The sequence below is a fragment of the Struthio camelus genome, chromosome 3 (assembly GCF_040807025.1).
Source record: "Struthio camelus isolate bStrCam1 chromosome 3, bStrCam1.hap1, whole genome shotgun sequence".
Taxonomy (NCBI): domain Eukaryota; kingdom Metazoa; phylum Chordata; class Aves; order Struthioniformes; family Struthionidae; genus Struthio; species Struthio camelus.
In genome coordinates this window covers 115,175,678-115,203,120 of record NC_090944.1, presented here as the reverse complement: position 1 = coordinate 115,203,120, position 27,443 = coordinate 115,175,678, and the positions used below count along the sequence as shown (strand labels likewise).

Sequence of the window (27,443 nt, the reverse complement as noted above, 5' to 3'; positions counted from 1 at the left end):
TGTTACTCAAATGCTTTGATACTAGCCAGTCCTTCCAGTTGTAACAGCCTACCTCACTCAGTAGATTTGTTATCTAAAGATAATACCAGTAACCAGATAGCCAAGACTTAACTTAAAAATCAGTAAAAGAGCAGGCAACCAGGTTAAACAAAGAGTTAAGCAAGCAGGAGGTGTGAAGAGCTGGGAGTCACAGAGCAGATCCTTTCCTGCTGTAACTGCTCACAAGAAATTGGCAAGAAAAAAATCCAAAAGGGTGGAGTATCAGTCTTCTTCATTACTGCCTTTAGCCTCCACAATTTGAATCTAAGTTAATTAAAAAGGATCCAAACTATGCTTCTTAGGACCTGTAGTATCTTCAAATCACTCAATGCCAGGCAACGACTAAAGCCACATGTATCTTTAAAAAATCAACAATAAAACTGAAAACTGAGTGTTTTTCCACAGCGGGTTAAAAGAATATACAACATTTATCTTTCTGTATGTGAAAAATCCCAGCCCCAATTAACAGTTTCCCACTCTTCCATTTTGCCTCTATAAGAAAGCAGTAACCTGATGGGGATACACAGCCTTTGCAAAAAAGGCTGTCTTCCCTCACAATTCATGTGGTACTCAGCAGGGTTTCTAATAAAGGAACTAAAACACCACCCAATACTGGGCACAGACTCTCACTAAGCTTTCATCATCTTAATTTATGAAGCATGGTAGCAGAAAAGCAAAATATTGAAAGCTGATTTTTCTTTGCACCCATCAATCATCAGTGCATTCACCAAAGTTTTTGAACAGCTGAATTGTGAATACAAATCATGACTTTTCTGCCGTTAAAAAGGCTTCCAGGAAGACAAACAAAACAATGCAAAAACTCAACAGATTTAGGTATTTTACAGCTACATCCAGTTTTTCTAAGTTCTATAATACTTTCTCAACTATACAGTGAAATAAGCACTTGGGTGTGTATATACGCATGTGAGAATATACACATGCATATATACAGAGGAGATATACCATATCTCCTATCACTGGAATTACAGATTTAACAGTGCAAATACACAGCACTGCTTAGACATTACCAAGATTTTAAAATATTAGAATATTGCTATTGGAAGCCGCTTTCACAGTAGTCCACGAAGTACTCATTTGTCAACATCTTCAGAAAGTTTACACAGCTGTTTTGAACTACTGTTTTTTTGCAGAAAATTACTGGCAGTCGTAATGTAATTCGTGGCTATTTAGGACAAGGTGTTAAAAGCAGAGAAAAAGCAGCCATTTTAAGGGTTAGTCAACTGAAGTCCCAAGGAGCAGAAGCAAGGATCAGGCAGCTGAAACCAGTTCTGGGACAAATTTGGAGTGTTCCCACCAAAAAGAGGTGGCATATGGGCTTATGGCATGATACTACTTTCCCTAATATATGTAGTGTTTATGTTGCTCAGCTATGTTTCTATGTCTAAAAGGAACTCATTTGCAATCTATAGTACAAAAGTCCCCATTAGATGTATGTTGCACTTTTCTCTGGCATCACCATCTAGGTTTTAGGGTAATATAAGATTACATGCAAACAACATATCTGAGATTATATCATATCTGGATTTGCCACAACTCCCCCTGTTATTTTTATTCTTCTATTTAAAGTACATTAATTAGCATCAATTGTAAGGTGCATCAGTATATTAAGCAGGATAGTGAGAATGTGTTTCTTCTTTCAGCTCCATCCTTCCCTCCCACCAGTTGTTCCTGGACTGGCAAGCTCCTCAGAGTGAGCTTGCTGCAAGCCAGCAAGCGTTAATGACGGCAGTGCTGTACCCAACAGTGCAACCGCAACACAATGCAGGGCACCCTCTAGATGCTGACTCCTCAGAAGGGAACCCAGACTGATGTTCAGTAAATGGCAATTAGTCCTTCTGGGGGCTATTTTGAAAAAAATTTGTATAAATTCTGCCCAAACAGTAGTTGGTTACACTGTAGCTATGACTTGGGAAGTGCATGGCTGACTCAGGCCTGCCACTGCCATATTGCTCCTGCGCAGCCCATTTGAGGCCTGGAGAATACCTAATCGTCTCAGCCGTCAAGTAAGCTGCGGAAGTCAGGCCAGGATCTGACCTGGGAACATTTTAAATTCTAAAGTATGAGAGATCAATTTAAACATTTACTCTTAATAATCATCCCAGAAGAGCAGCAGCCAAACACATCTCATTTTACGTTTTTCCTTCATTACCAGGTAAAGATGAGAAGGATAGTTCAAAGCCTGAAGAAAGAGCTGAACATCACAAATCAACCAGACCTTCCCATCAGGTGTAACAGCACACGACAAAATGATACCAGCATTGCTGCAATGTGCTTACAGCCTACAATTTTTGGCATTTCAGAGAGCACTGAAAATTAGTTAGGACAGCAAACCAGATTATATAAACACCAATTACAATGTAAAACTTGGGCAAACAGGCAAATGAGGAAGAAATGCATCTTCCAGTGACATGACATAGGAAAACTATGGCAACGATCAGATTAAGATGCTAAGAAAAATACCAGAGCACCAAAGATGGCATTTTTACAGGGACTTTCACAAATTAAAATAAAAAGCCAGATGCAAGTATCTTCTCATTTGTTACTGATAGTTGACATTGACAAAACACTTCCTATGCAATCTGCTTACTATGAATTCTGATTAGACATTTTGATGTTATCCTATCACACACCTGATTTACAGATAGGTTGGAAATTAAGTTTTTGATACAATTTTCAGAAACCTAAATGAATTGTGACCCAGAGTCTCACTGCTTTGCAACAGGATTTAGAACACTTAAGCCCCATTTGCAAGTAATGTAGGTATTAACCTAAGTAATTTAAGATCTCTTGAATATCTTATCTTTATTAACTAGCATGCCAAAAACTAAGATTAGATAGTACTACAGTATGTATGAGTAACTGAAAATAATAAATAGATATTTTGATCTTTCAAAATTTATCTGTTTCACACTTACCAAAATCTAAATACTTATGAAATACAAACATGGCAAAGTAGAAAATTGTGTAACTACTGTAGTCCCAATCATTTCTTGTAGTGGTGATATTTACTTACTTTATTATAATACAGTTTTAATTTTTCTGGTTAAAATCAGGTGGTTTTCTAAAGATACTTTTCCACACTTTTCTCCAACTGGGACACTTTTCAAGGCATTAGATTAAAGTAGAAAAAAAAAAAAGTTTGAGAATAAATATAACGCTCCTGCATTATTTCTATTATCTGTTACCAATATGCTTTCACACTCATACTTCCATCAAAAGAGTTGCTTTAAAATTAGTTATTTTTTTTTAATTGCTACAGTTTCACACAGGATCCTGAATAACTTGAAGATACAAAACCTTATCTGAAATATTTAACTTCTATGAGTAGATTTGTTGGTATACTGGCAGAAAGACAGGGCATCAAGATGCATTATTTAAGATAGGTCTCCTTCAGTTTTCCTGGAAGATGTCTCCAGGCATAGTACCATAAGGATTTTTTTTTAATTACCTAATACTTTAGTGAGCAAACAACTAGAGAAGCTTTAGAAAAAGTCACAACATCTATTGACTTGACCCCATCCATAGGCACATGTAGTTACTGAAGCAGAGCTTGTATACAAAGGTTTTGTTCATTTTAACTATATGAAATACGTCAGTTTGTGTTATTCTCTTCAACTGTTTTGAGACAAAAGCTGAATTTTTTTTTAAAGATCTGACTGATGAGTAGATTAATTTGCTGTTCCCATAAACTTTTTTCAAATGGAATGGACTATAAGCATGGTCTATATGTAATAGAGAAATCCACTCTACTGAGTGTAAAATTGACTGAATTTTAACTATAATATTAATCTTTGTGTCATCAGGGAGATACTTGTACTTTAAAAAGTTAACTTAGAATAAAATCATTTTCTTTCACTTAAACTAAGAAATCTCTTTCAAGAAGTAAAAAATGTTATCTGCTTCTGTTGAAAGGGGAAACTAGATCTTCTGACACAAAAGTAATATGAAAACACCTATCTCTGCAGTGCAACTCGAAGCCTTAGAGCACTGCTGCTCATGTACAGGAGCTTGATTTTTTGTAATACCTGGTCAGGGTAGGCAAGCATAAGCCACATGAGTTATTGGAAAAGTAGTTTCTGTTCAGTTGGATAACGGCTAATTTAGTTGATGTAACTCTTTTCTCTCACATAGAATATCTCCGGGCTACTGAGCAAGCCCAGTTAGACCTTTTAAATGAACATGCACAAGCCTGTCATGGTGAGCTTATTTGTAATGAATCATCCTAAATTCAAGTGCACAGTCATGAACTAGACAGAGTTATTTATTTATATTGATGATACCATTATTTTAGATGCCATTTCCAGGTGAGTCAATGCTACCTCTACTTTCTTTTGGGATGTCAAATAGGATTTTTCTTGGATGAAAAGCGGCTAACTCAAGGCTTCGTACCTAGAATTTTCTTGACACCTGACCATTTCTCTAGCATATTCACTCTTGTTATATCAGTTTTAAGTCAGTTATCTGCAATGAATTTCATATGAAGTGACAAGTTTGAGGCCAAGAATTGTCAGGGTGAAGGAGAAGACTTCCTGCAGAGAATCAGCATTATTGGTATAGCTAGCGCTGATCGTGTATCTTCCAGCCAGGTACCCTCGCTGCCAGCCCCAGCTTGCTGGGGATGACTAGCTCACCAAGGGCCATTTTGTAGAGGTAAAGATTTAAGTTGTAAGACCTTAAGCTATGCCCAGAGTGCATACTAGGAAATAGCAAAGAGATGGATTGACAGATGCTTAGTTTCAGGGAAAACCCATGGTCATCTCCGGATTTGTGCGGATCACGTCTCTTCCCTCTTTACACAATGCTATTCCATCTGGAAAAAAAGAACACTAAGTGTGCACTGGATGCAATTTATATTTGGATATATATTTGTTTTTACAGTTATAGATAAAGTTGGTGCCTAGTTCTATCCTCCAATAGTGTTTGCCTAATATTTTTACAGATATACCGGTTAATTTCATTTTCCATCCGTAGATCATCTTTTGTGCAGCAAAATGAGAACTTTTTGGAAATGTAATGCAATACCTGTACACAGAAGGGATGGCGACAATGCAATGTGTAGTTAACTATTTCTCCTGGTTCAGTTTTTCAGCATGTTTCTGAATGCCATGTACAGAAAATTCTACAGAAAATTATTTATATTACCTATCTGTTCCTTAATTATCATTCCACAAGTTTTAGTGGTTAGTGAATACTCAAGATGATTTGCAGAACCAGTATATTGTTAATCATTTGATAAGGGAAAACGGTGCCCACCATGTTGTTTTGACATTTGAGAAACCAGTTTCTGACCTTCAGCTATTTTGCATTGAGATTAAGTCCACACATTTACTGCACCTTACAGTTTTCTTGTTCATGTTGCTCAGGTAGTGTTTGTGCATTTAGGGAATTTCTGGTTTTGTGCACCATATGACTCTCACTAGTATTATCAGAAACCATTTTTGTGGATTGCTTGTATGTGCAAAGTGGTGATCTTGAAGCAGACTTCATTGGTGAGAGAACTGTTCCTCCTTGGGACTGCTGCTCATCATTTACCTGTAACACAAACACAAACATCCTATTGGTTACTTGGAAATGGAAAACCTTGTTATCTTTCTGCAGTAGATCAAAAAACTCACTGTGAAATACTTAGTGTTGTGAATTTGCAAAAACATATACATACAAATTAAAAACAAAGGATTTTGAATAAATTTATCTCTAAATATACCATATAGTGAGACTTCAAATCAGTGGCATAGAATAAGATAGAAGTATGTGCTACATAGCTGGCAAGCTATTTGCTAGGAGCAGTAGAAAACTAAACCAGGAACAGACAGTACTCTTAGTCTGCTTACTAACATGTTAGGTATTACATATTGAGATCTGCATTTAATTTTACAGTACATATTTTGCAAGCATAAAACATAGTTCTCACTGTCTCAACTGGACAGAAAACACTGCTTTAACATTTTAACTGATGTGCCGTCAAAGTATGCAATTTAAATTCTACCGATCACATCCGAACGAATAAATCTGCATATGAAAGTGACAGAGGGCACATTTTAAACATCTTGAAAAATTTTCAACAGTTTGAAACTGGCTGTCTTAAATGAAGTACATACAAGTAGCTGTCAGGGAAGAGAAGGAAATAAGGCTTATTTTACTTTTAAAATAAGACACACAATTTACTGTTTTAATATAAAGCATGAAATAACATGCTTTGATGGTTTCAACAGACAATGAAACAATACTTTAAACAGTTCCTCCAAAGATTCTCAGGTGTATATCTTCTTGAAATAAAACAAACAGCCATATTCAGTAACGTCCAAAAGAGAAGAAGGGCACAAACTCCTGGAACTGAAGACTTCTGCATATTTATAGCTGGCGGGAAACAGCCCTGAAACCTTTAATTCCACTGTATTCTCCTTTAGTGAATATAGTTTTTAGTTGAAGGTAAGGAGTAGGCCTGTGCTTAGGCCTAGACAGTATCAGCTCAGGCAAAATAAAAAACAATTTGGGAAATCCCTCCCCCAGTTATATTAAAAACAATTTATTACTGACTACTTGTTACTTGCTGTAACCTTGACTATGGTCACTGAGAGCCTACAATAAGGCTGTAGCATGCTGGCAGATGATTACTTAGTAACTTTCTATGGCTAAGACTTCCATTCTTTTTCTGCTACTGAGCTTCTTTACAAGCAACACGCTCCATCTGTTTCTAAAGTTACAGCAACACATATATAAATGACTGTAAATAAAATTTATAGGCACCACGTAATGAAACAGTAATGAAACACAACTCCAATCACTGTCTGTAAGAAGCAGCAAATTTTGACAAGTTGGGGTAATTAACCCTTGAAATAACATGCACGGATGTAGTGGATTCAATATCACTTTAAAATACGGATTTTCTAATGCTATATCTCAAAAATTATGGGCTGTGATCCAACTGGTCATTATATCATGCTCTCTGGCCTCAAAATCTATAAATCCATAAAACTATGTGGATCTTGTTTACAATCAAGAGCATACTTAATGTTCTAATCCAAAATATTTCGTGAAATAAAAAAAAAACTAAACCAACAATAGTAGTACTCTGTTGTTTTATGGCTTCTCTTTTGGCTCTGTGGCACCAAAAGAATGCTTTTGTGTAACCTGGCAAACTAGCAACCACTGCCAAACTTCACGTAAAGAAGTATCAATATATAATAAGCACTCTCAAATTCTTACTGCTTGAAACAACGTGGATAACAACTTTGGAAAATATATCAAACAACAAAAGGTTTATTTCAGTCCTGAAGTTGGAGAAGTTTTCTGTAGTCTGGAAGGCATTCGCGTTAACTTAGAAAGGATGTCTTGTTCTGATGTACTGCAGAATAGTCAGCAGTGTGTCATGTGACTGAAAACACTTGCAAAGTTAACATAAGCTTCATTAACCAACTTTTTAAAATAAAATTCAGCCTTCAAAACCTAATTCAACGGTATTTATTTTAATTGTGTTATTATTTATTATTTTATATATTTATTTTATTTTAGCCTCAAAATCTGGTAACCACTAATATTAAAATCTAGTTGCTTCACCATCTAAATGTTCCCAATTTAGATGTTCAACAACCTCTCAAAGAGCTGCAGTTATTTTATAACATTTAGAATTTGGAATTCCAATAGAAGTTGTTAGTAGAAAACTTTAGCCACAACTCTGATTTTCAGAGGTTACTTTTTTGCTTTTTTACTGTTTCTGAAACCTAAGAAACTGCAGTATAAAGAATATTTGCTCTTTAATATCAATTACATAAAATTTAAAATATACTTGTATTGTATTTACATTTCCAAATGGGTTACACTATGAAGTCGCAGAAGAACATCAGGGGAACAATTTGCAGGTTGCTAGTGTAGTTCACACCTCTGCTATTTTTAGTTATTCAGTATTTATGATCTCATCTTCACTGTATTTCTGAGAAATTTAAAAAAATAATGCTATATCCTTCAAACCTTCTTGTCAAGATGAACACATATAGTAAATGTCCTTATGGTTTTCATACACAGATAAATTTTTTAAAAGTCACCTTTTGTGATTTGCTGCCACCAGCTGTTGAATGAGAGAGCTCACCATGATTCTCTGATCTGCTTTTTTTTACATCTTGTGTAGGCAAAGACAATTTCTCACTCTGGGAAGTCAGACAAGGATCTGTTCTTAGATTTAGGGTTGTTCTACGTAAAATATAAGGGCTAACCTTTTCGGTGGGAATATCAGCAAACCCTGAAAAATAAAAGAGCTTCTATTAAAAACAGCTCATTAAATTACACCTTTTCTCAAATAAGCATCTCTCTCCTTTTTTTTTTCCAAAATAGGTATAAAAATAGCTAATTAAAACAAATAATTCACTCTATTGAAGAAGATGGATCAAATAGATTATTGTGCAGATTTTGTGTATTCCAAAATTCATAAGCATACTTAAAGACAATAGAGATAGGCTACAACAGTAATTCTATACTAAAGTTTTTCAAATAAAAGTTTTTGTTTTTTTCTTTAAAGGTACATAATTATCTGGAGAATAATTTCAGTTTGAAAACATACCTACTTTTTTACTAGAATTCAATTAGAACACAATTCTGTGACATGATATTTTCGATTTTTCATACTTTTCTCTGTGAAGTGTACTACCTGATTTAGATTCTATTATCTCTCTATTTAACCTAGAACTCAAACATTAACTAGCAAATATGTCCTCAAGTTTCCAGAAAAGAATTAACAGTGATAAGAAAAGGAAATGCAAATAATGTGTAAGCTAAAAAATCCTGACTTCAGAGAATGACATTAAAGTTGACAAGATTCAGTACCTCCACATCTCGTCCCTGAATAATTGGAATTGTATTTATTACAAGGGGTCACTTAATGGGCATTTGATCAAATATTATATTGTTCAAGCCCTGATTTGTGCAACCTCCTCAATTACTTTTTGCTTCCATGAATCCTTATACGGAATACCAGGCTACCTAATTTCACTGCATTAGTAGCAGAATGAAACTGAACTTTCATGAAGATGTGAATGTACTGTTAACTTCTTTGAACTAGTAAGGAATAATATTGAAGAAACTAGAGGACCAGGAAAGGAACAAACGTGACTCCATCACAGCACAGTACACAGTATAGTATTCTAGTATTCCATCTTTTGACTTTTTAAGAGTAAACCTACTCCACAGCTGTTCTCCTTTAAGTTTCAATTACTAGTTCAAAGAATATTTTTTAACGACTAGAGTAAGTCTTGATTTAGCAACCAACTTTGTTGCTATTACATATCATATGCTTTAGTGCCTAATGCATACACCACAAGAAACTACAAAGTTGGGACTGCCAGCATCACTTGAATCTTTGCAAAATGATACTTACTAAACCAATGCAAATATTTCACAAAAGACTACCACCACAGTTCCACAAACACTAAAACCGGCACCACCATGGAAAGAGGGGAGTGTGCTCCCTCCCACTGCCTACTCCCATCTTTATCGTAACAAATGTTTGCATAGCCACAAACTGACCCAGCGTAAAATTAATCCAGCAAAACAAAAAAGAAAAAAACCTCTATGCTCAGAAAACATTATCCTTCATAAAAAAATTGGAAGTACCTTTTTTCACTACTTCTGGAAGTCCAGCCAGCTCATAGTCCATATTCTCCTGGGCAAGCAAATTTTGATACAGATCATCCTTCCTCTTCTTTTTTGATAAAGCCTCTGGCATGGGGGATCTTGGTTCTCCATTAGCTTTCCTGGTGTCTTCATATCTCTGCCTTTTACTTGAAAGTTTAGTAGTATCTTCATCTGACTTCATCCCTTTGACTGACTGATCCTTAACTGTTACTGAGTTATCTGAATTCAGCAAAGCAGTGCTCATAGCATCACTTATTGGCTGTTTCAGCTGACCGCTCAACAAAGTGACTTGCGTTTTTAACATCTCATTTGCTTCTTCTAGCTTATAATATTTAACAATTAGAGAGCAGTATTTCTCCAAGTTCTCGTCTGCCTCTCTGCTTTTCACTTGTACAGATTCCTGTAATTCCTCCAGTTTTAACCTAATTTCTTCTGTAACGGCATTCTCATCAGCACCTTTAAGGCAAAGTTATCATTACTTATAGAAGTTACTTTAAAAAAGATGTATATTCAAGAATTTATAATGCAAGGATCAAACATCTGTTAATTAATTACATATGCTCTATAACTGTGCAACCATAATAAATAAATGAGAGGCAGTGTATATAAAAATCAGCAGTATGTTGCCTATAACAATATATTTAACAAATAAATATATTTAATAAAGAGTCATTGGCCAGTGCACAGGCAAATATTTTCTCTGTCATTTTTTAACTTCTGAACGTTCAACTTTGTATCCCTAAGTATCTTTTAGAATGTATTAACAGACCTCCTGGACAGTGCATTTTGTCTCATGAGATGACCCACAAAAGAAACAACAAAGCGTGAGAATCTTGACACAGATCTTGAAGGAACAAGACGGAAAAAATTGTACACAAACCTTTGTTATTATAAAAAATCCCCCTTCTTCCTAAAGTCACTTTTACTCACAAAAATGTAACATTAAAGTATATCTATTCATAACTTAGGGCTGCCTTCTGATACTTAAGAAAGAAGTGGCATTAGATTCTCAAAAGGTCTGACTAACACAACTTTGTAGTTGCACTTTTTCATACCAGTTAAGAATCCTTCTCCTCTGTTTTAGAGCTGCATATACAAACGTACATTTTAGGGAAAAAAAAGTTTTACAAATTAATGTATTGTTAAGAAAGCATTAAAATTCAGTTACAGTGACAACCTCTGTAACTGAATCACAATTCAATTACGCTTTTTCTTATACTTTGACATACTTAGATTTTTCTTCTTTAACAGCTCATCACGTTCCACTATTTGTTTCTGCAACATTTCCTTTTCCTGTTCCATCTGTTTACAGGATTTCATCCACAGCTGCACTTTACTACGAGCAAATTCATTTTCTTTCTTTAGTTCAACTATACTGTTAATATTGTCAGCCTACAAAATAAAAGATGTAGTTATAACACTAGAAATATAATTTTCTGTCTAAGCATTATACTGTCAAATGAAACTCTAACTGCTAACACAATATTAGTTGTAGATCACAACTGTAACGTATACTTATTTCATTGTTTCTGTACAACTTAATTTTAGCAGCTTCTTACCTGGAGAAACACTAAAGTCATCTTCCTAGAAAAGTATATACATGTAGACTAACTTAGTAGAGAAAAACAAGAATTCAAATACCAATAGGAAGACTTATTCTCTGCAGTTACAGAAAGTAAATTATGGCTGTTCAGATTACTGATGTCAAAACTAGCATCCTAGCCATGAAAGAGCTCTATGAGGTCTGACATAGCAGTCCCTTTTCCACCTATTGCCACTTTACTGACATGGCATAAGAAAGCACTGCTTTCAAGGTAACAAATTTCAAAGCGATACTCTAAATAGTAAAGCACTCTCCCCTAGTCTAAGACTCAGTAGTCCTTATGCCCCTAATGTGCCTTAGTTTCGCAGAGGCAAGATAACCCAGGCCTTCTCTGAACTCTAAATTGCAGCATAAAAATACTATTCTGAGCAGCAGCAGATCATTCCTTTCTAGCCACTATCCTGGGCTGCTCCCTGCTCACCAGGACTGGTGCCAACCTGTGCGCAAATACCACATGGGAAGCACAGCTGGAAGCCCTGTGTTCTGCATCTGCAGTACCGTGGGTATTGCATTCTGTCCATGGCATACTTGCTGGAGTAGCACGTCATTGGACTGTTGATATTAAAGAGAATAAAATAATACCACAATGTAGAGTACTATGGAATAAAGAACTTCAGATGGGCCAGGTAAACGTATTGCAATTCAAACTTTACTTGCCAACACATTGAAACTATTATGTTCCTTCAAGAGTGCTTTTAGAGAGACACTGATTCCCAAAGTGAGAGCACAGAATTGGAGCTAGCAATCAATCACAGACAGAAGTAGGACAAAAAATGTAGATGAGAAAAATGTAGAAAAAAATTAATAAACAGAAATTCAGTTATATGGACAGTTAAACTTCCATACTGTGTGCTCTGCTACTAGAGCACACGTAAGCTGTTCTGAGCTATCAGTGGTTCACAGTATATGAAGCTCATATTCTACCATCAGTGGAAATATTTTTGACAAATAGAGAATTGCACTAGTTAATAATTTTGATGAGAATTCTCTATAAGATGGAATTGATAAACTCTCAAGAATCAAAAGCAATGCATCAAGACTAATGCTAGAGATAGAACATGGTATCTTTTATCTTCAAAGTAATTTACAAAAAGAAAATACAGGCACTGCAAAGTCACTTTGAGTGCATTCTAACGACATTATAATGAAGTTGTAATATTCAGTGTAGACACTAGACTGCTGTGTTTAGTATCACATAAACCAATTATAGGTGATCTTGGTCATGGCATGCGTAACACAATTTTTCTAATGTAGATCAATAGCAACAGTGTTTCCTGCATGCTCTACATTTTCATTAGTGAAACAAAGGCCAAGTTAAAGTCAAAACAAAGCTTTGGAGCACTGCTTCCCAATCCTCAATTTATTTTACTGCACAGTGCCTTGTATCTGATGTAATTAGCAATACTTGTATGAATTTTTCTTACCTTAATTTTTTGGAGTTCTCCTAAGGTCCGATTTGCTTCTTTAAGAAAATTATTTAATTCCTCTTTATTTGACTTCAAATGCTCAATTTCCATTTTTTGTGAGCTGATAAAGTGCTCCAATGAATTCACTTTATCTTGACAAGCCTGAATTTCTACTTTATTCTAGAGAAAGAAAATGTGGCTAATCATTGTGATACTAAAAAAGGACACTGAGTTATATTTTGAAGATATCCTGATGATCATACCACAGCCCACAAGAATTCCATAGCAAATCTGCTTGATATGTTTTGAGGAGTAACTGCCTTAAGTATACATTTTGTACACCATAATCTTGCCTCTAAGAATTCTACCATTAGAAAGCCCTTACATTTTACTATAACTGGCTTTCAAATATACTTAAGATTCACAGGAATTAAAATGATTAAGATACAATTATAGCAAACGGCTTATCTGTGTCCTCCTGATCCCAGTACATATTCATAGAGACATACAACTTTTCTGCAGATTATGGTTCTTTGTATATAGCACGGCTGAAGCAAATGCATTTCAAATACATTTGATCTTATTTTCTTAAATGGTTAATCTTTCCTCAACATTCCCACTTCACTAGCCTTTTCCTTGACTAGGGAACTGTTTATTGAAACATATTGTTGCTCTCCCTTCTTATGTGTACAGTCCCAGTAAAACTATATATACTTAACATTTGCTGAGTTTGAGGTAAATTCACCTTTTTCATATAGCAAACAGTAAAAGGTGAATTTATCTCAGAATTTAATCATTGCTTACATTTTGGAAATATTGATACCAAAGATAGTTTCCTTTGCAATTTCATCTGCAAAAGTTTTGTAAAATACGTCAACTTTAATTAAAAATGCACAGCACCGTTCTTCCCATTGTCTGATTTACCTTTCGGTTTACTTCTGTCAGAGTAGCCTGGTGATCTTTCTCTGCTTGATGAAGTTTATCTTGATATTCCGATATTTCTCTTATCATTTCACTCTCTTTTTCTTGTAACTCTTTCTGAACCATCCCCAAACTCTTACTCAGTTCATTTTTTTCTGACATAGTTAGATGCAGCTGAATCTATAAAAAGAAATAGCACATTCTTTGGTATTTAAAATTTTATAAGTGGAGAATTAGTTTATCTATTAAACTGCTCGACTTCACATCTGAAATACTGTTGAATGCTAAAACCAACTTGGTAAGAAAAATGTACTTGACAGTGGGTAAATAAACCATAATCATAGCTGAACACAAAAAAGCAGGACTGGATGCAAAGGTGGGTCTTCTGAAAATAAATATTTTAATGTGAGGGAAATGCTGAGTGTAAGCTTGCTGATACTGTTAAACCATGCAACTCTGCTAAAATCAAAATTTATCTTTCTGAATGTATGCTTGTTTCCTCTGAGTGATTTCAGACATGAAGAGTCACTTCTCTTACAATCTTAAAGATGATGAAACTTCCTAAGCATTTTCATTTCTATCCACTTTTATGACTGTACTTTTTGGACAGCTGGGCAAAAATATTATTTCTGTACAGTATTTCTGAAAGTTGTAGAAATTCTGTTTCTTTTTCCACTCAAAATCCTCAATGCTGCAACAGAAACAAGCACATAGTTATAAATTCTTTTAAATACCATTAGTAGGTAAGAAGCCCACTGATTTAAACACGTAGCATTTTACACAAATAAACAAGACATCTAGATGGTAAAACAACCTTGGAGAACTAAATATAAACAACCTAAAAATAAAGGGTCTTAATTTTTTCTTGACTTTTTTCTGAAAGTTTATTTTTTAAAAAGAACTTGAGAAATACTACATTTTTATCCATTATATTCAGCATGATGATAGAATGCCTGCTGTAGAGAAGAATTCTTTATCAGTAAAAGCGTTCTAGAGGACCTGTCGCCTCTACTCCCCAAGAAATCAGCATTTCATAGAAGCTAAGAAGAAAAAAGGATTTACAGAATATTAAATTTTCTGAAACTTGGAAGTCAGAATCTCAGATACTGTACATTAGCACAGCTTTGTTGACCTCCACACATTTACAATAGTTGAGAATCTGGTCTTGAACACAGAAATATCTACTACTCATGCAGTAACTAACTTTGTTGTTTTCTGACTGTTCTTGAAGATGTTGTATTTGTTCAGCAAGCTTGTTCCTTTCCATAGTAAATTCTTCCTGTAATTCGGCAATCTTCTGTTCAGCGTTACTTAGTTTGACTTCCAAATCAGCACAACTTTCAGTCAGTTCATTTACCTGAAATTAAATTTTCCATAATTATTTTTTCTTAAAAGAAGGTGTGACCTCTAAAGAATTTTATATGTAACATGCAAATTTTAAGAAGGGTTACCTTATAACTGGTCCAAACGCAACCAAGGGCCACAACAGATTAATGTTATTTTCTCATGGCAAGTATTCAATTACTATTTCACTTCCGGCTGAGTTCCCTAGTTGCTTCTTCTTAATATAAAACTCATTCACTCATTACTAATTTGTCTTTCCTCTTTTTCTTCCACAGGAAGGAGGAAGTATTCTGCACTACACCCTATTACTTAATGTTCTGTCCTCACTTTCAAGCAACCTTTCCATTCATCCTACACAAAACATCCTTGTAAGTGCTTTCCCGCTCTGTAACTTTGAAATGAACTCCTGACTGCATTGAAAATAGCATTTTAAAAATAGGATACTTACTGTAAAGATCTCAGATTAAAGTTATAGTTATTTTAAAATATAATTTTTTAAGGAAGTGGTAAGCCCAGAGGACTTTTCATCCTTACTCCTAAAAAGGGAACTTTATAACAACAGAAATTGTATTACCTTTTTATACAAAGTGGACTTTCCCGAAAGTGTAGATTCCAGTTCCTTCTCAAGGTCTTTATAAGACATTTTTAGAGCATTCAGGATATCCTGAAAAGTTTCATTATTAGAAAAGTATTGCACCTTCAGCTTCAATTCAGTGATCAAATTCTGTAGCCCTTTTTTTTCCTGGTGCCAGCATTCATGCTCACGTTCCATATGTGTCAACTGCAAAAGGAGCTGCTCTGTATCTTTCACCTGCTTTTGAAGAGTACCATTTTCTTGAATCTTTTCATCCAATTTTTGCTTACAATCCATAAATTGTTCAACAAGTATTTCCTTTGAATGATCCAATTTGATATTTTCACTTTTTATTTCCTGACATTGTTGTAATAATATTGTTCTGTCTTGTTCAAGATGACCTACCTGATTGATTAATTCTTTTTCTTTTGCTCTAGCAACTGCTTGCTCCTTGCAGGAAAATTCTAATTTTTCATTTATATCTTTGAGTTCAGATTTCAGCAATATTACAGTATTTTCAAACTCATCCTTGATTTGCCTCTTTTCTTCCTCCCTTTCTTCTAATATTTTTACTGTAGCCAAATTTGAAGACTCTAGTTCCAGGACTCTTTCTTGCTTTTCCTTTAAATCTTTAGCCAAACACTCTTTTTGTGAGCTGAGGACATCAATTTCTAATTCTAAACATTTCAACTTTTCAACCATCTCTTCCATCTCAATTTTTAATGTTTCTGCCTCTGCTTTTGCAGTCTCCAATTGAATAAATGCATCTTCTAGATTTTCCTCTGACATCTGCAATTCTCTTTCAAGCTTCTCAATTTTGTCTAGAAGAGAATCAGCTTTCCTTTCACTTTCTTTCAGCTTTTCAGCAACGTGACGTTTTTTCTTCTCATCAGATTCAATTTTTACTTTCAGCTTCTCAATTCCATATCTCATTTGATGTACTTCTTGCTGTGCTGAGTTTAGTCTGGCAGCAAGTTCACCTTTTTCAATTAACAAGCCTTCCAAAGATTTGGAGAGCTTGGAATTTTCCATTTCTAAAGCACTTAATTTACTCTGCATCATTTCAGATTCTCTCACAACCAGCTCTTTTTCCTTGTTCACATCTGCTACTTGGTTTTGGAACTTTTCTCTTTCTAAGGTGAAAGACTCTACATACTTTTCCAAATTTTGCAACTTTTGCAGAAGAATATTTTTTTCATTTGATAACTGATCTACATCAAATTTTACAGTCTCAAAGAGATTTGTTTTTGTCATCACTTCATCCTCTAACCATCTAATGAATTCAGTAGAATGCATTTTATTTGATTCTAGCTCTTTTAATTTCTCTTGCAGTTTCTGATACATTTTATCCAATTCTTTTTTATTTTCAGACAAAATATTTAGTTCTTGACCGATATGGTTTCTCTCTGTTGTGACTGCAACAAGGTGCTCTTGAAGGTTAGAAATAGTTTTCAGTTCAACTTCTCTGTCCCTTTCTAACTGCTGATATTTTGTCTGAAGCACTGCAAAATCATTCTCTATGGACAAGGCATGGTTCTCAAAATTTACTTTCTCAGATTTTGTCCTCCTCAGTTCATTTTCAGCTTCACTACATCTTTCATGCCAGTCTTCATTGGTCATTTCTACATCATCCAGTGTCTCTGTTTCTGTTACATCAGACAATCTAACTTTATATAATTCCAGCTCAGACTTTACGTTGTCAAGTTCTTTTTCTAAAGACATTACTCTAAGAGATAACTGCTTCTTATCAACAGAAACTGATTCCAGTTTTTCTTTTACTTCACAGTTTATTTTTTTAAGTGCTATGGCAGTTTCTTCTAGTTCTGCAAAAGCTGAACACTTAGGAGTTAACTGTGCATGCGGAAAGTCCAACTGTGAGTTTAATTCCTTGACTTGCATTAGTGAATCAACTTTTTTACTGCTTTCCTCCGTCTCATAGATCAAATTCAGATTTTCAGCAGTTTGCTGTTTTGTTTCTTCCTGAAGAGTTTCAGTTCTAATTTGATTTTCAAACATATCCCCTGCACTCAAAAAACTGCTACCATTGGAAAATGACAATACACTGACACGGTCTGAAGGGTCAGAGATTTCTTCCGACACATTTCTACATTCTTGTTCTCCACACAGCTTCTCAGTACTGTCTTCTAGTAATCTTCCTTCAACAGTCTCAGTTACATTTTCACGCACACATTTCTCTCCTACAGCCATTTTCTCACAGGGACTTAGGTTAGGTTTGTTATTTTTCTGTGCTGTGTTTTCGTTAGGTGCTCCCAACTCATAAAAGATGTTGTTTTCTTGTTCAGTGTTCTGCAATGGTTAAGAATCAGTAAATAATAAAAATCACAAACAAAAAAATGGAGAATGAGGTTTAAAAGATTTTTTAAAAGTAGTAAAGCTCCTCTTTTATGCAAAATAAATGGACAGTATCTTTCTCAACTTTGTAATCTGCTTTTCTATGGAAATAATTTACAGTTATTTATGCATGTATGCATCTTTGCCCAAAAGGTTTTAAAGATACTGGGGGAGAAATTTCAGCCAAATTTACTGAAAGATTAAGTGCAAGATTAAGTGCATGTCTTCAAATTTTGGGAAAACAGCTGTGCCTGTGACAAAGTGACAAACTGTTATTATGACTAATGAGAGAAATGATTATTGCTCACCTCTTATTAGGCATCAGAGAATCTTCAAGGGAGACAAGCCCAAATCCTCTAAGATCCCTTTTTTCAATTACCACTGTCTCTAAGAGCTGGACTTACACTTAGTGCTGCCTCATGCTGTCATTTCAGATAATAAAGAATGACTCAGAAATCTGAAGTCTCCAGAAAAGAACTGGGACTGAAGGCAGGAACTGAATGATCTGTATTGGTTACTTAAATCCTAAAAGAGCTACAGCTATGTAGTGTAAGGAACTATTTCTTTTTGTTGTTGTTGTTGTTTAAGTATTCGGTGTATCAGGGTGGATACTGTAAGTGGATTCTGAGCAAGATATAATGTGAAAGATTTTCTTCTCTACAAGGAGCAGTTTCGCAGTGTTACACAGTCGGCCAAAACGGAGATCTTTGGTTGCTATGACTGAGAGCCATGTTAAATTATCATTTCTGGGTCTATGCTGGCATCGTGCTGGAAACCACTTTCAGAAGATCTAATTGCCAAAACTAGAATTCTCAAAAGCAGAAGAGAGCACTACATGACTCTGGTAGGCCACACCTGTCACGTTTTTCATCGTTTGTTATTTCTAATGCTCCCTATGATGCATAGGGCAGAAATCAAGAACAGGATTTTTTCTTTCTCTAAAGAAACACACTGCTTACGTGTGACACAGTTTTAACAAAATTTCATTTCGAATGGATAATATCCATGTTTGGCTTTACTACAGAGTAAAGGGTTAACATAAAACTGATTTGCATAAGAGCGATTACTTACAATCTCAATATCAGTGCACAGCAGTGAACGAGAACTCAAATCAAGGACTTGTAGTTGGAGTCTTGCTGCTTCTAGCTCCAAAGACAGATTTTCAGTTTGTTTCCTCTCTGCTGCCAGTTTGCACTCCATTTCCATATTTAGGTTACTGAGTTTCTGCTGCCATTCTTCCTTGTCAGATATATTTTGCTGTTTGAGATGATCTATTTCTTTTCTTTCAGAAAGTATGATTTGTTTCAGGTCTTGTATTTCTTCCTTTCTCCTATTTTCCTGAAGGTGAAATTGGTCTTCAAGCACCTTGATGGACTTCTCATATGTCTGACACAGCATTTGAAGTTCTTCAATTCTACTCTCGAGGTCAGGTTTCCTAGGGGTAATGCTCTTTTGCTCTTTAGCAGAGTCCAGCGTGCAATCATCATGAGGATTTTCCACTAAAACTTTTCCTGTACCTTCTGGAATTATTTCTCCTGAACTATTTAACCGATTAATTTCCTCCGCCCATTTGTATGTACCACTGTTAAAAGAATTATCACACTGACTCACTTCTGTAAAAGAGGGGCTTTCACAAAGATTTGAAAAAGAAATAGTAGACTTAGTTTCGACTAATTCCAACTGTCCATCCTTTTGGCTAGAAGATAGTGGCACTCTCACTGAATCTATATTAACATTGCTCAGACTTGTTGACAATGAAGAATTTTCTGCCTTCAGTGTTTCAATACAAGACTGCAGCTCAGATATTTTTGAGCTCATAGTGCAGTGTTGTTCATATAATACTTTATGCTCATTCTGTAAAGAAAAGAACTTCTCTTTTATTTCAGCAAAATGCATTTTAATTTCTTTGCTGGACAATTTGAGATCTTCGTAGTCAGAACCGTGCCCAGTACTGCATTCTCTAATTATGAAGGGTACTTGCTTATTATCAAAATATACTCTCATATCACTGTTATCACCTTGATCCATAAGTTCATCAGGGAAAACAGCTTTTTCATCTTTTAAATTTTTATCTGCTTTCATTATTTTCTCTTCCTCTTCAGCCACTTTATTAATAACTGTGATCCTATCAGTTTTTGAGTCATTAAATACAGAGGTTAATACTAGGTTTTCAGTCTGCAATCTTTCACACATTTTCTCCAGCTCATTCAGTTTGTTTATTGTTACCTGCAAAGATGATGCCAGTTGGTCACGATAATTTTCTCTTGAGGTCAGTTCAGGGAAGACCAATGAATAACTTTCATTCATCCCTCTTCTGTCACAATTCTGGGTAACAGTATCGTAATTATACTGCAATGAGCGGCCATCTTCATCTAACCCTGTAAGGTGAGAATCTGAAGTTTTCAGTTCTTCAACAGACAGGAGTTCTTGCTGCATTCTCTCTTTTTCCCTCTTACTTTTCTCAAGTTCTACTTCCATTATATTTGAAGCAGTCTCCAACTGCATCACTTGTAACCTGTAGTTTTCTACAGAGTTTTCACTGTCCTCAAAATCCATTTGAAGAAGCTCGAGTTTTAGCTGGTATTTGTTCAGCTCAGTGTCCTTTTCTTCCATGGACTTCCTCAACCGTTCTAAATCGAGTTTCCTTTCATAACAGAAGTCACACATTACGGGTTCACTTTTCCTTTCTAGTCTCATGATCAATTGCTCCTTCTCTTGAAGTAAGGTATCATAGTGCTTTTGCATTTTATTCTGTGTTGCCCCGACATTTAACGTTTCCTGTTTTGAAGAGTCAACTTCAACAGAAGGTACATTTTGGATATGGGAAAATTCTGACTGCAGTTGCTGAAGTTCTTGAATCAAATGCTTTTTTTTTTCTTCTGAGACTATTAGTTTACATAAGATGTCTTTATTCTCACTAAATACCTGTTTCTCTTGTTCTAATTCTGCTTTCTTCTCCTCAATTTCAATTGTCTGCTCTCTTAAAATGCTCATCATATTCATATTTTTTTCTTCCATCAATTTGTACTTTGCTTGTAGAACAGTAAGCTCTTTTTCAGTTTCTTCAGATCTTGCTTCAATATGTTCTCTTTCCTCTCTATGTTTTCTAGACATTTCAGAAATGATTTCTTCTCTTTCCTTTAAACTACTAGAAATATTTTTATTTGCTTCAAGTAAAGTTATTTGTCCTTGCTCTAAAGCTCTGCTTAAATCCCTAAGGGTTGCATTTTCTTCAGTAAGTTTCTCAATTTTTTTGTTATATGTGCAAATCCTTGAAGACATGTCTTCTTTCTCTGAACTCCATTTTTCAGACATGAGCTTTAGCTGTCTTACTGAATCCTCAAGCAATTTATTATTGATCTTTAAATCCTGTATCTCTGCTTGCCCATCTTCTAATTTTGCATTCAATGTTTGCAGTTGCATGTCCTTTTCCTCAAGAATAGTTAATGTTTTTTCGACAAAATCCTGACGTGCTGAAATATCCACCTGCAAATTACTAATATGCTGTTTAGTTTCTGTCACAAAGCTTTCATGCATCTTTTCTACGTTAACTAACCTTTTTTCTGTTTCACCCTTGATTTGCAGTAAGTCTTCATACTGCTTCTTTTGTTCTGAATTCAGCTGCTTTTGAGCCACCAATGAAATCTCAAGAGAAGAGATCTGATCCTGTAAGATGGTCAGATCCTTGTTTTTTCCTATTCCTAGAATAGCTTTTGCACATCGGTGATCCTCAGTGATGGAGTTATTCACTGCGAGTTGTTTATCATTTAAAACAGTTTTATCCTGATCGTTTTGTAGAATTTCTCCATCTTCTATCATTTCTGAAGTATCCTTTACAAGACAACAGATTTTCTCATGCTTACCCAGTAGATCATGGTAACATTGATCCCTTTGCAGTCCTTCACTTACTGCTAATTGTAACTTTTCTTCTAGTTCGCCAACTTGGTTGGTGAGCTGGAATACCTTACAGGACATAATTTCTATTTGTTTCAGGTACTTTTTATCAGAAAATTCTGCTTTCTGTTGAAGTTCATCATAAGCATTTTTCTGTGCTTCTAATTCTGCAATTTTACATTCTAGCATGTCTCTAAGTTCTTTAATCTCTATACTATTCCTTTCTTTTTCAGTTTCCATTATTCTGAGTTTCTCACTATGTTCACTATTTTTGATTTGTTGACTTTGGAGGGAACTCTCCAAGTCATTAATATGAGTCAGCATGCCTTCCTTTTCAGATTTAAGGTTATTTATAAGATGATCACTTTCATTTTTCCATTGCAAAAAACTAGTAGCCTCTTTTTTTAATTCTTCACATTCTCTCTCCTTGAATCCAAGGATCCTCTGAAAAGCTCCCGATTCTTCCTCCATTTTACTTATTTTACATTTTTGTTCTTTAATATAATTTTCTTTCTCCTTGAGCAAGTCTTGAGTAGAAGATTGCTGCTTTTCCATGTCAGCTAAAGCTAATTTCAGCTTCTCCAAAGAAAGGGAGTTATCCTGTTTTTTAAATTTTTCTTCCAGTAATTTTAATTCTGCTTCCTGAAATATACTCTTATCTGTAACAGAAAACATCTTTAAATATTTGATTTATTCAAATAAATGATACAGCTAAATATGAAATATTTACTTTTAGGGACACCACAGCAAAAGCAGTCAATATTGGCAATTCTATTGCCAATTTTCTAGATGAAATTTTATTATTTACTTTTACTATTTTCAATTTTTACAATATTGCAAAGCATTATTCTCAAGTTACTACACTGGATAAAGGATTTTTTAAAATCACCTGAGGCTGTCAGAAACTGTACTCATAGACATTGCTAACTTTCAGTTCTGCAGTCCCATACGAGCCTGCACTTCAAGCCAGTCCATCTAACAAGAGTTCTTTCTGTAAATTCAAATATGCAACTCACTTTTCATCTCTTCGGCAAAGTTCTGGCTCTGCTTTAGAGACTGCTTGATGGTTTTTAGCTCCTCTTCCAGTTGGTGGATCTCTTGCAATTTTTTTTCAAATTGACAGTCAAGAAGGTTTTTCTCCTTTTTCAATTCCTAAAAAAGGCCAAAGACTACCATATTTCAAATGAATTTCCAAGGACATCAGAGAATTCTGTTCATTTAATCAAAACAGAGATATTCCACTAGGTCTCACTAAGTCTCTGGGAAACTGGGCTTGATTCCTAAACACTGCTTGGGAACACAAGCTGAACTATTCTTAACTAGCTGTCAATGTCTGTGAGATACTGCCATTTGACATAGTTAGGATGTTCCTTGGGTGCCCCAGGGAAAACAGCTCCGCATGACCTGTCCCAAACAAGTCAAGACAGGACAGAACGTAATCTACTAAGTCTGAGTTGACAAAGTTATGCTACCTTCTCAAAGCCACAAAGGAAAAGAATCTCTGAAATGGCATCAAAATTCAAAGAAACATAGATCAAGTTTTGCCTATCTCCTGGTGTAGAGAGAACTTTTCTTTCCACAGAAAAACATATTTGGGGCAATAATTGTCAAATTTTATTCAGAAACGCTTACTATTTCAGAGGGTTATTCCACCATTAAGAGTATTTTTTCCAAATAAATTGAGGGTTAAAAAAAAAAAACAATGCAACTACATTGCATCTAGGAAGTTAAATAAAAGTTCTTTTAAGGAAACTAATTCTTTTTCTCCAAACTCCTGTGCTGGACAACAGATGGCATGGCACTGGCATGGCCCAATTGGAAACAGGCTGTCAATTATTCATCCGTTTACTACTAGCAGATGGGCAGCAGTTCACAGAAGCCAAGTTCAAGAAAACGAAAGGTCTGGACAAAAAAAAATTAAAAGCTTGCTGGCAGGGCAGGCTTGTTTTTCCAGCAACATGAATAAATCACCCTGAGAACATGATTAAAATTGTCACTGTCACTAACAGTTACCTTTCCTTCTACTCATAGCCTCTCCTACACACAGTTTCAAAAATCCATTCACTCCATAACGTGTAAGTTTCAAGGAACAAAGTTTTCTAGTAATCTTGACATACAATAATTTTTCAAAGTAGTACAAGTGGCGGAACCTCCTGCGTTTAAAGCATCATATGCAGGTGCACTACAAGTACATGAACTAAATAGGTCTCTTCATCAGAAAATCTATGATGATCTATGGACAGAAAAACAATCACATTTAAGGAATTAAATAGCTGAAAGGTACAAAGATTCAAAGATTCCAGACAAGCAGCATTCAGCAAAAATGAACCCATAATTTAATAAACTAAGTATTTGATAACAACTACCTATCTGCACATTTCCAAAGCATGAATAGAATCCGTTTGTGGTTTAAATCCACTTATAGATTCTTCTTGGTATATAGTTTTACTTAATTTAGGCATTCTAAAATTGTCCCTTAAAAAAGCAAAAATCAAACCAAAGCAAGCACCAGAACCTATGCACACAGTTAATACTATTATCCAGGAGAAAGTCTTCAGGAAGCAGACTTATGAGCCATATGTTTATGAGCATTCTGAGGCCAGAATGACCACTTTTCCAGGAGCATAAATGGACTTACTTGCACCATCAAAATGAATCACCACCTACTAAGATGCCAGAATTGCTAAACTACTGAGATGTCACCATTAAAAATCTTAGAAGTCCTTGGACTAAACATATCCGGTATGTTTCATAAGTGTAATGGTTTTCTGACTTTTTTGGGACACTAACCTTATTATACTGAAGGCAATAGTGGATTAACCACTGCAAAGCCACTTTATTCTCCACTGGGTAGTTAGATGATTGTTATAAGACTACAACAATTTTCCTTTAGTAAAGGAAAAGCCCAATGTCACTATCCTTTTCTTTCACTATAAACAAAACCTACTGTGATGAAAATCTGCGAGACTTCTAAGCAACAGATGCAGTTTTTTGCAAGGTATACGTTTATGAGAGCAGGGAAGGCAAGCCAGGGTCTAAGCTCTGCTAATATATACTACATTTTATCATGTGTGAGTCATAATATATAGAGGAAACTGTAATGAGACCAATCTCTTCAAATATTACAATTTCCTCCAGATTTATCTTCTTTATAAATTTATTGCTCATGTTACAACACAACATCACTGCCACCAGCTGTCCAACTCCCTGGCCAAGACAAACAAATACGAAGAAAAAAATTGGCTATAAATACAGTTTAGGAAGACGGCAACAATTTGATAGACAAAATAAAGAAAATAAAGCACTTCCAACTATTTACAGTAACAAAGGTATCTCTGATCTCACAAAACTGTATCAAATCAAATCTCAATTTTGTCATTTCACAGCCAGAAAGGCATGAGCCCATAGTATTTGATTAATACTATCTTACTCTTTTTGCCTAGAAACATGAAAGATTACATTGACAATGTGCAGCAGCTGGATAGATTACACCTGGCAAGTCACATATAAGAAAATGTAGAATTTATTAGCTAAAACTTTCTTTATATTACATATAAATTGTTAAAAATATGGCTTTCCTCCTTTGGGATACATTAGAAAAGCAAAAATTACCTGGATTAGCTTTACTGCTGGAAGGCATTGTTTACATTTATTTAGTAAATTAAATGTGCCAGGGACCATTATCTGGCACTGAGGCCATGTGGCATGGAACAGGTCCAAATCTGTACCACTCAAATCTTCCACCTTCCAAAACAGGTGGCTGTAACCAAACTGCTTGCTGGGAATGGTCCCAGACTCAGACTAACTCCCAAACTGTGCCTGGGAATTGTTTGAAAGAGTGCTAGTCAGCTGGGTCACAGCCATTTGAAGTACTATTCTAACAATTTTACAGGATAAATTGCCACATTAAAATACCTGGGAATGTCCCCTGACACAGCAATTTACCAGCATAAATGTAGCTGCTGAGAGTAATGTTTCATACGCTAAAGTATATGAAAGTTGTATCAAGGGCTTCTAGCTCTGAATCAAAATTGTTGTAGCCAGATAATACACGTGCTGATCTCTACTGTGTTGGTTTAAATTTGTTCATAGAATTTTGACAGGTAAACTTTTTATCAGCAGAAATTATACCAGATTATTTTATATCTGTCCATGACAACAGGCAAAAAGTAAAGTAAGAGCACTTTTAAGTACAAAAAAAATCTGTGACATGGCTTCCATAACTACAGAGTCCTCTTTCTTTTCTACCTCTGCTTCTAAATAAAGCAAAAAACTTTCATTGAGAGAGGTTTTCTTTTAACATAACTGTAATGGTTTCAAGTGTGGCTGATTTGATTGCTACCAAAGCAAATCAAACATAACTGAGAAGATAAAGGAGACATTAAAGTGGAAAAGATTTATCCATGAGTGAATATGAGGTAGTATATCAATATCCAAAGACATCTCTGATTTTTTCTTCATTTTGCCGGAAGCTTTTATAGTGGTGTATATTTATTGGACTGTATTTCTTCTGAGAAAAATGCAAAATTTTCAAAACCAGGATATGGTAAGTCTCTGAGTAAAATCTTTGAGTTGGCAGTGTGCACTGAAGAAGCAGCCAATGGTTCTAGAATTTTCTTTTTAAAAAAGACAAGCATTTATGCATTCTTATTTTATGACTAAAAGCAAGAATCTCTTGAAACAAAAAACTAAATTTGATACAGGTAAGTCCAACATAAACTAGAACTGTATCAGTATCATTACAGCAATGAAACCTAATCCTGTATCCAATTCTGTAAATTCTGTTAGCCTACATGAAGTCAGTGAAAACATTATTTCATGTGACAACTAAGATATATTATTAAGATAGTCCCCAAAACTGCTTAAAGATAGCTTGTGGGGGAAATACATTATTTGAGTAAATATTGGATGGCACAAGTGTTTACAGATTGCCAATACAGGTTATTAATTATATCGGTTAGGCCTCTAAATTGTTTACCTTGAAGCTTCTTGTCAAATCAGTATCCTTAGCCTGGGCTGCTAATAAAGCCTGCTCTGCTCTGCACAGCTTCTGGGTGAGATCACTGGTATCATGTTCCAAGCGTTGTTTCACTGCCATTACCTGTAAGAATATTGAAAATTCACATTTTATTCATAGTCACATAATAAAACTCTTTTTGGTTTTTAAAATTCTGTGCATGAACTCCAAAATGCTATTACAAAATATATATTAAAAAACCTATTTTATCCTGTTAGGAACCTAAAACTGCTTTACTGTCTTTTAGAAAACAGCTTATTATTGCCTATCCTCTCTTCTACCTCTGAACAGAAAAGCAGTATCTCTAACAATACAAACATTTCTATACTAACGGTCTGAAATTCTCATCCAACTTTTAGGTACATCACCATCGTGATATCTGTAGGTTATAAGTGAGAGTTGCAGTATAATATCCTTTTTGTTAAGATATGTGAATTCAAAAGTAAAGATTATAACTTGACATAGTCTTTTAGTTCTGTCCAACTAGTCCTATAATGCTCCAGAGTAAAAATGAAGGAAATTCCATTATCAACCCAAGAGAGAGAAAAAAAATCTAGTCTGATGTCATTAGGCAATAGATTAGCTTTCTTGTAGAGAAAACTAGAAGACATCTGTTTTCTATATAAAATCAATTTCTTCAAGTTAGCA

General features: G+C 35.0%; 2 protein-coding genes across 4 annotated transcripts in view; one reads left to right on the top strand and one right to left on the bottom strand.

Annotated features, from left to right (window-relative positions):
- The window catches only part of LOC104140353 (spermatogenesis-associated protein 7-like), a 41,982-nt gene extending 39,439 nt beyond the window's left edge, over window positions 1-2,543 (top strand). The window contains exon 11 of the mRNA XM_068939834.1: window positions 2,213-2,543. Coding sequence (XP_068795935.1) covers window positions 2,213-2,377 — 165 coding nt within the window. The 3' untranslated portion in view covers window positions 2,378-2,543. The remainder of the gene's footprint in view (window positions 1-2,212) is intronic.
- A 313-nt stretch (window positions 2,544-2,856) lies between these two features.
- CENPF (centromere protein F) overlaps window positions 2,857-27,443 on the bottom strand; it is a 44,198-nt gene continuing 19,611 nt past the window's right edge. For 2 of the 3 annotated variants that reach the window (XM_068939831.1, XM_068939833.1), the window contains exons 10-20: window positions 26,757-26,879; window positions 22,795-22,930; window positions 18,956-22,437; window positions 15,533-17,839; window positions 14,819-14,971; window positions 13,618-13,794; window positions 12,712-12,873; window positions 10,914-11,076; window positions 9,664-10,140; window positions 8,103-8,296; window positions 2,857-5,592 (exon numbers count right to left, since the gene is read on the bottom strand). In XM_068939831.1, the coding sequence (XP_068795932.1) occupies window positions 5,386-5,592; window positions 8,103-8,296; window positions 9,664-10,140; window positions 10,914-11,076; window positions 12,712-12,873; window positions 13,618-13,794; window positions 14,819-14,971; window positions 15,533-17,839; window positions 18,956-22,437; window positions 22,795-22,930; window positions 26,757-26,879 (7,581 nt within the window). In that variant the 3' untranslated portion in view covers window positions 2,857-5,385. The remainder of the gene's footprint in view (window positions 5,593-8,102; window positions 8,297-9,663; window positions 10,141-10,913; window positions 11,077-12,711; window positions 12,874-13,617; window positions 13,795-14,818; window positions 14,972-15,532; window positions 17,840-18,955; window positions 22,438-22,794; window positions 22,931-26,756; window positions 26,880-27,443) is intronic. The other variant, XM_068939832.1, reaches the window with a different exon arrangement.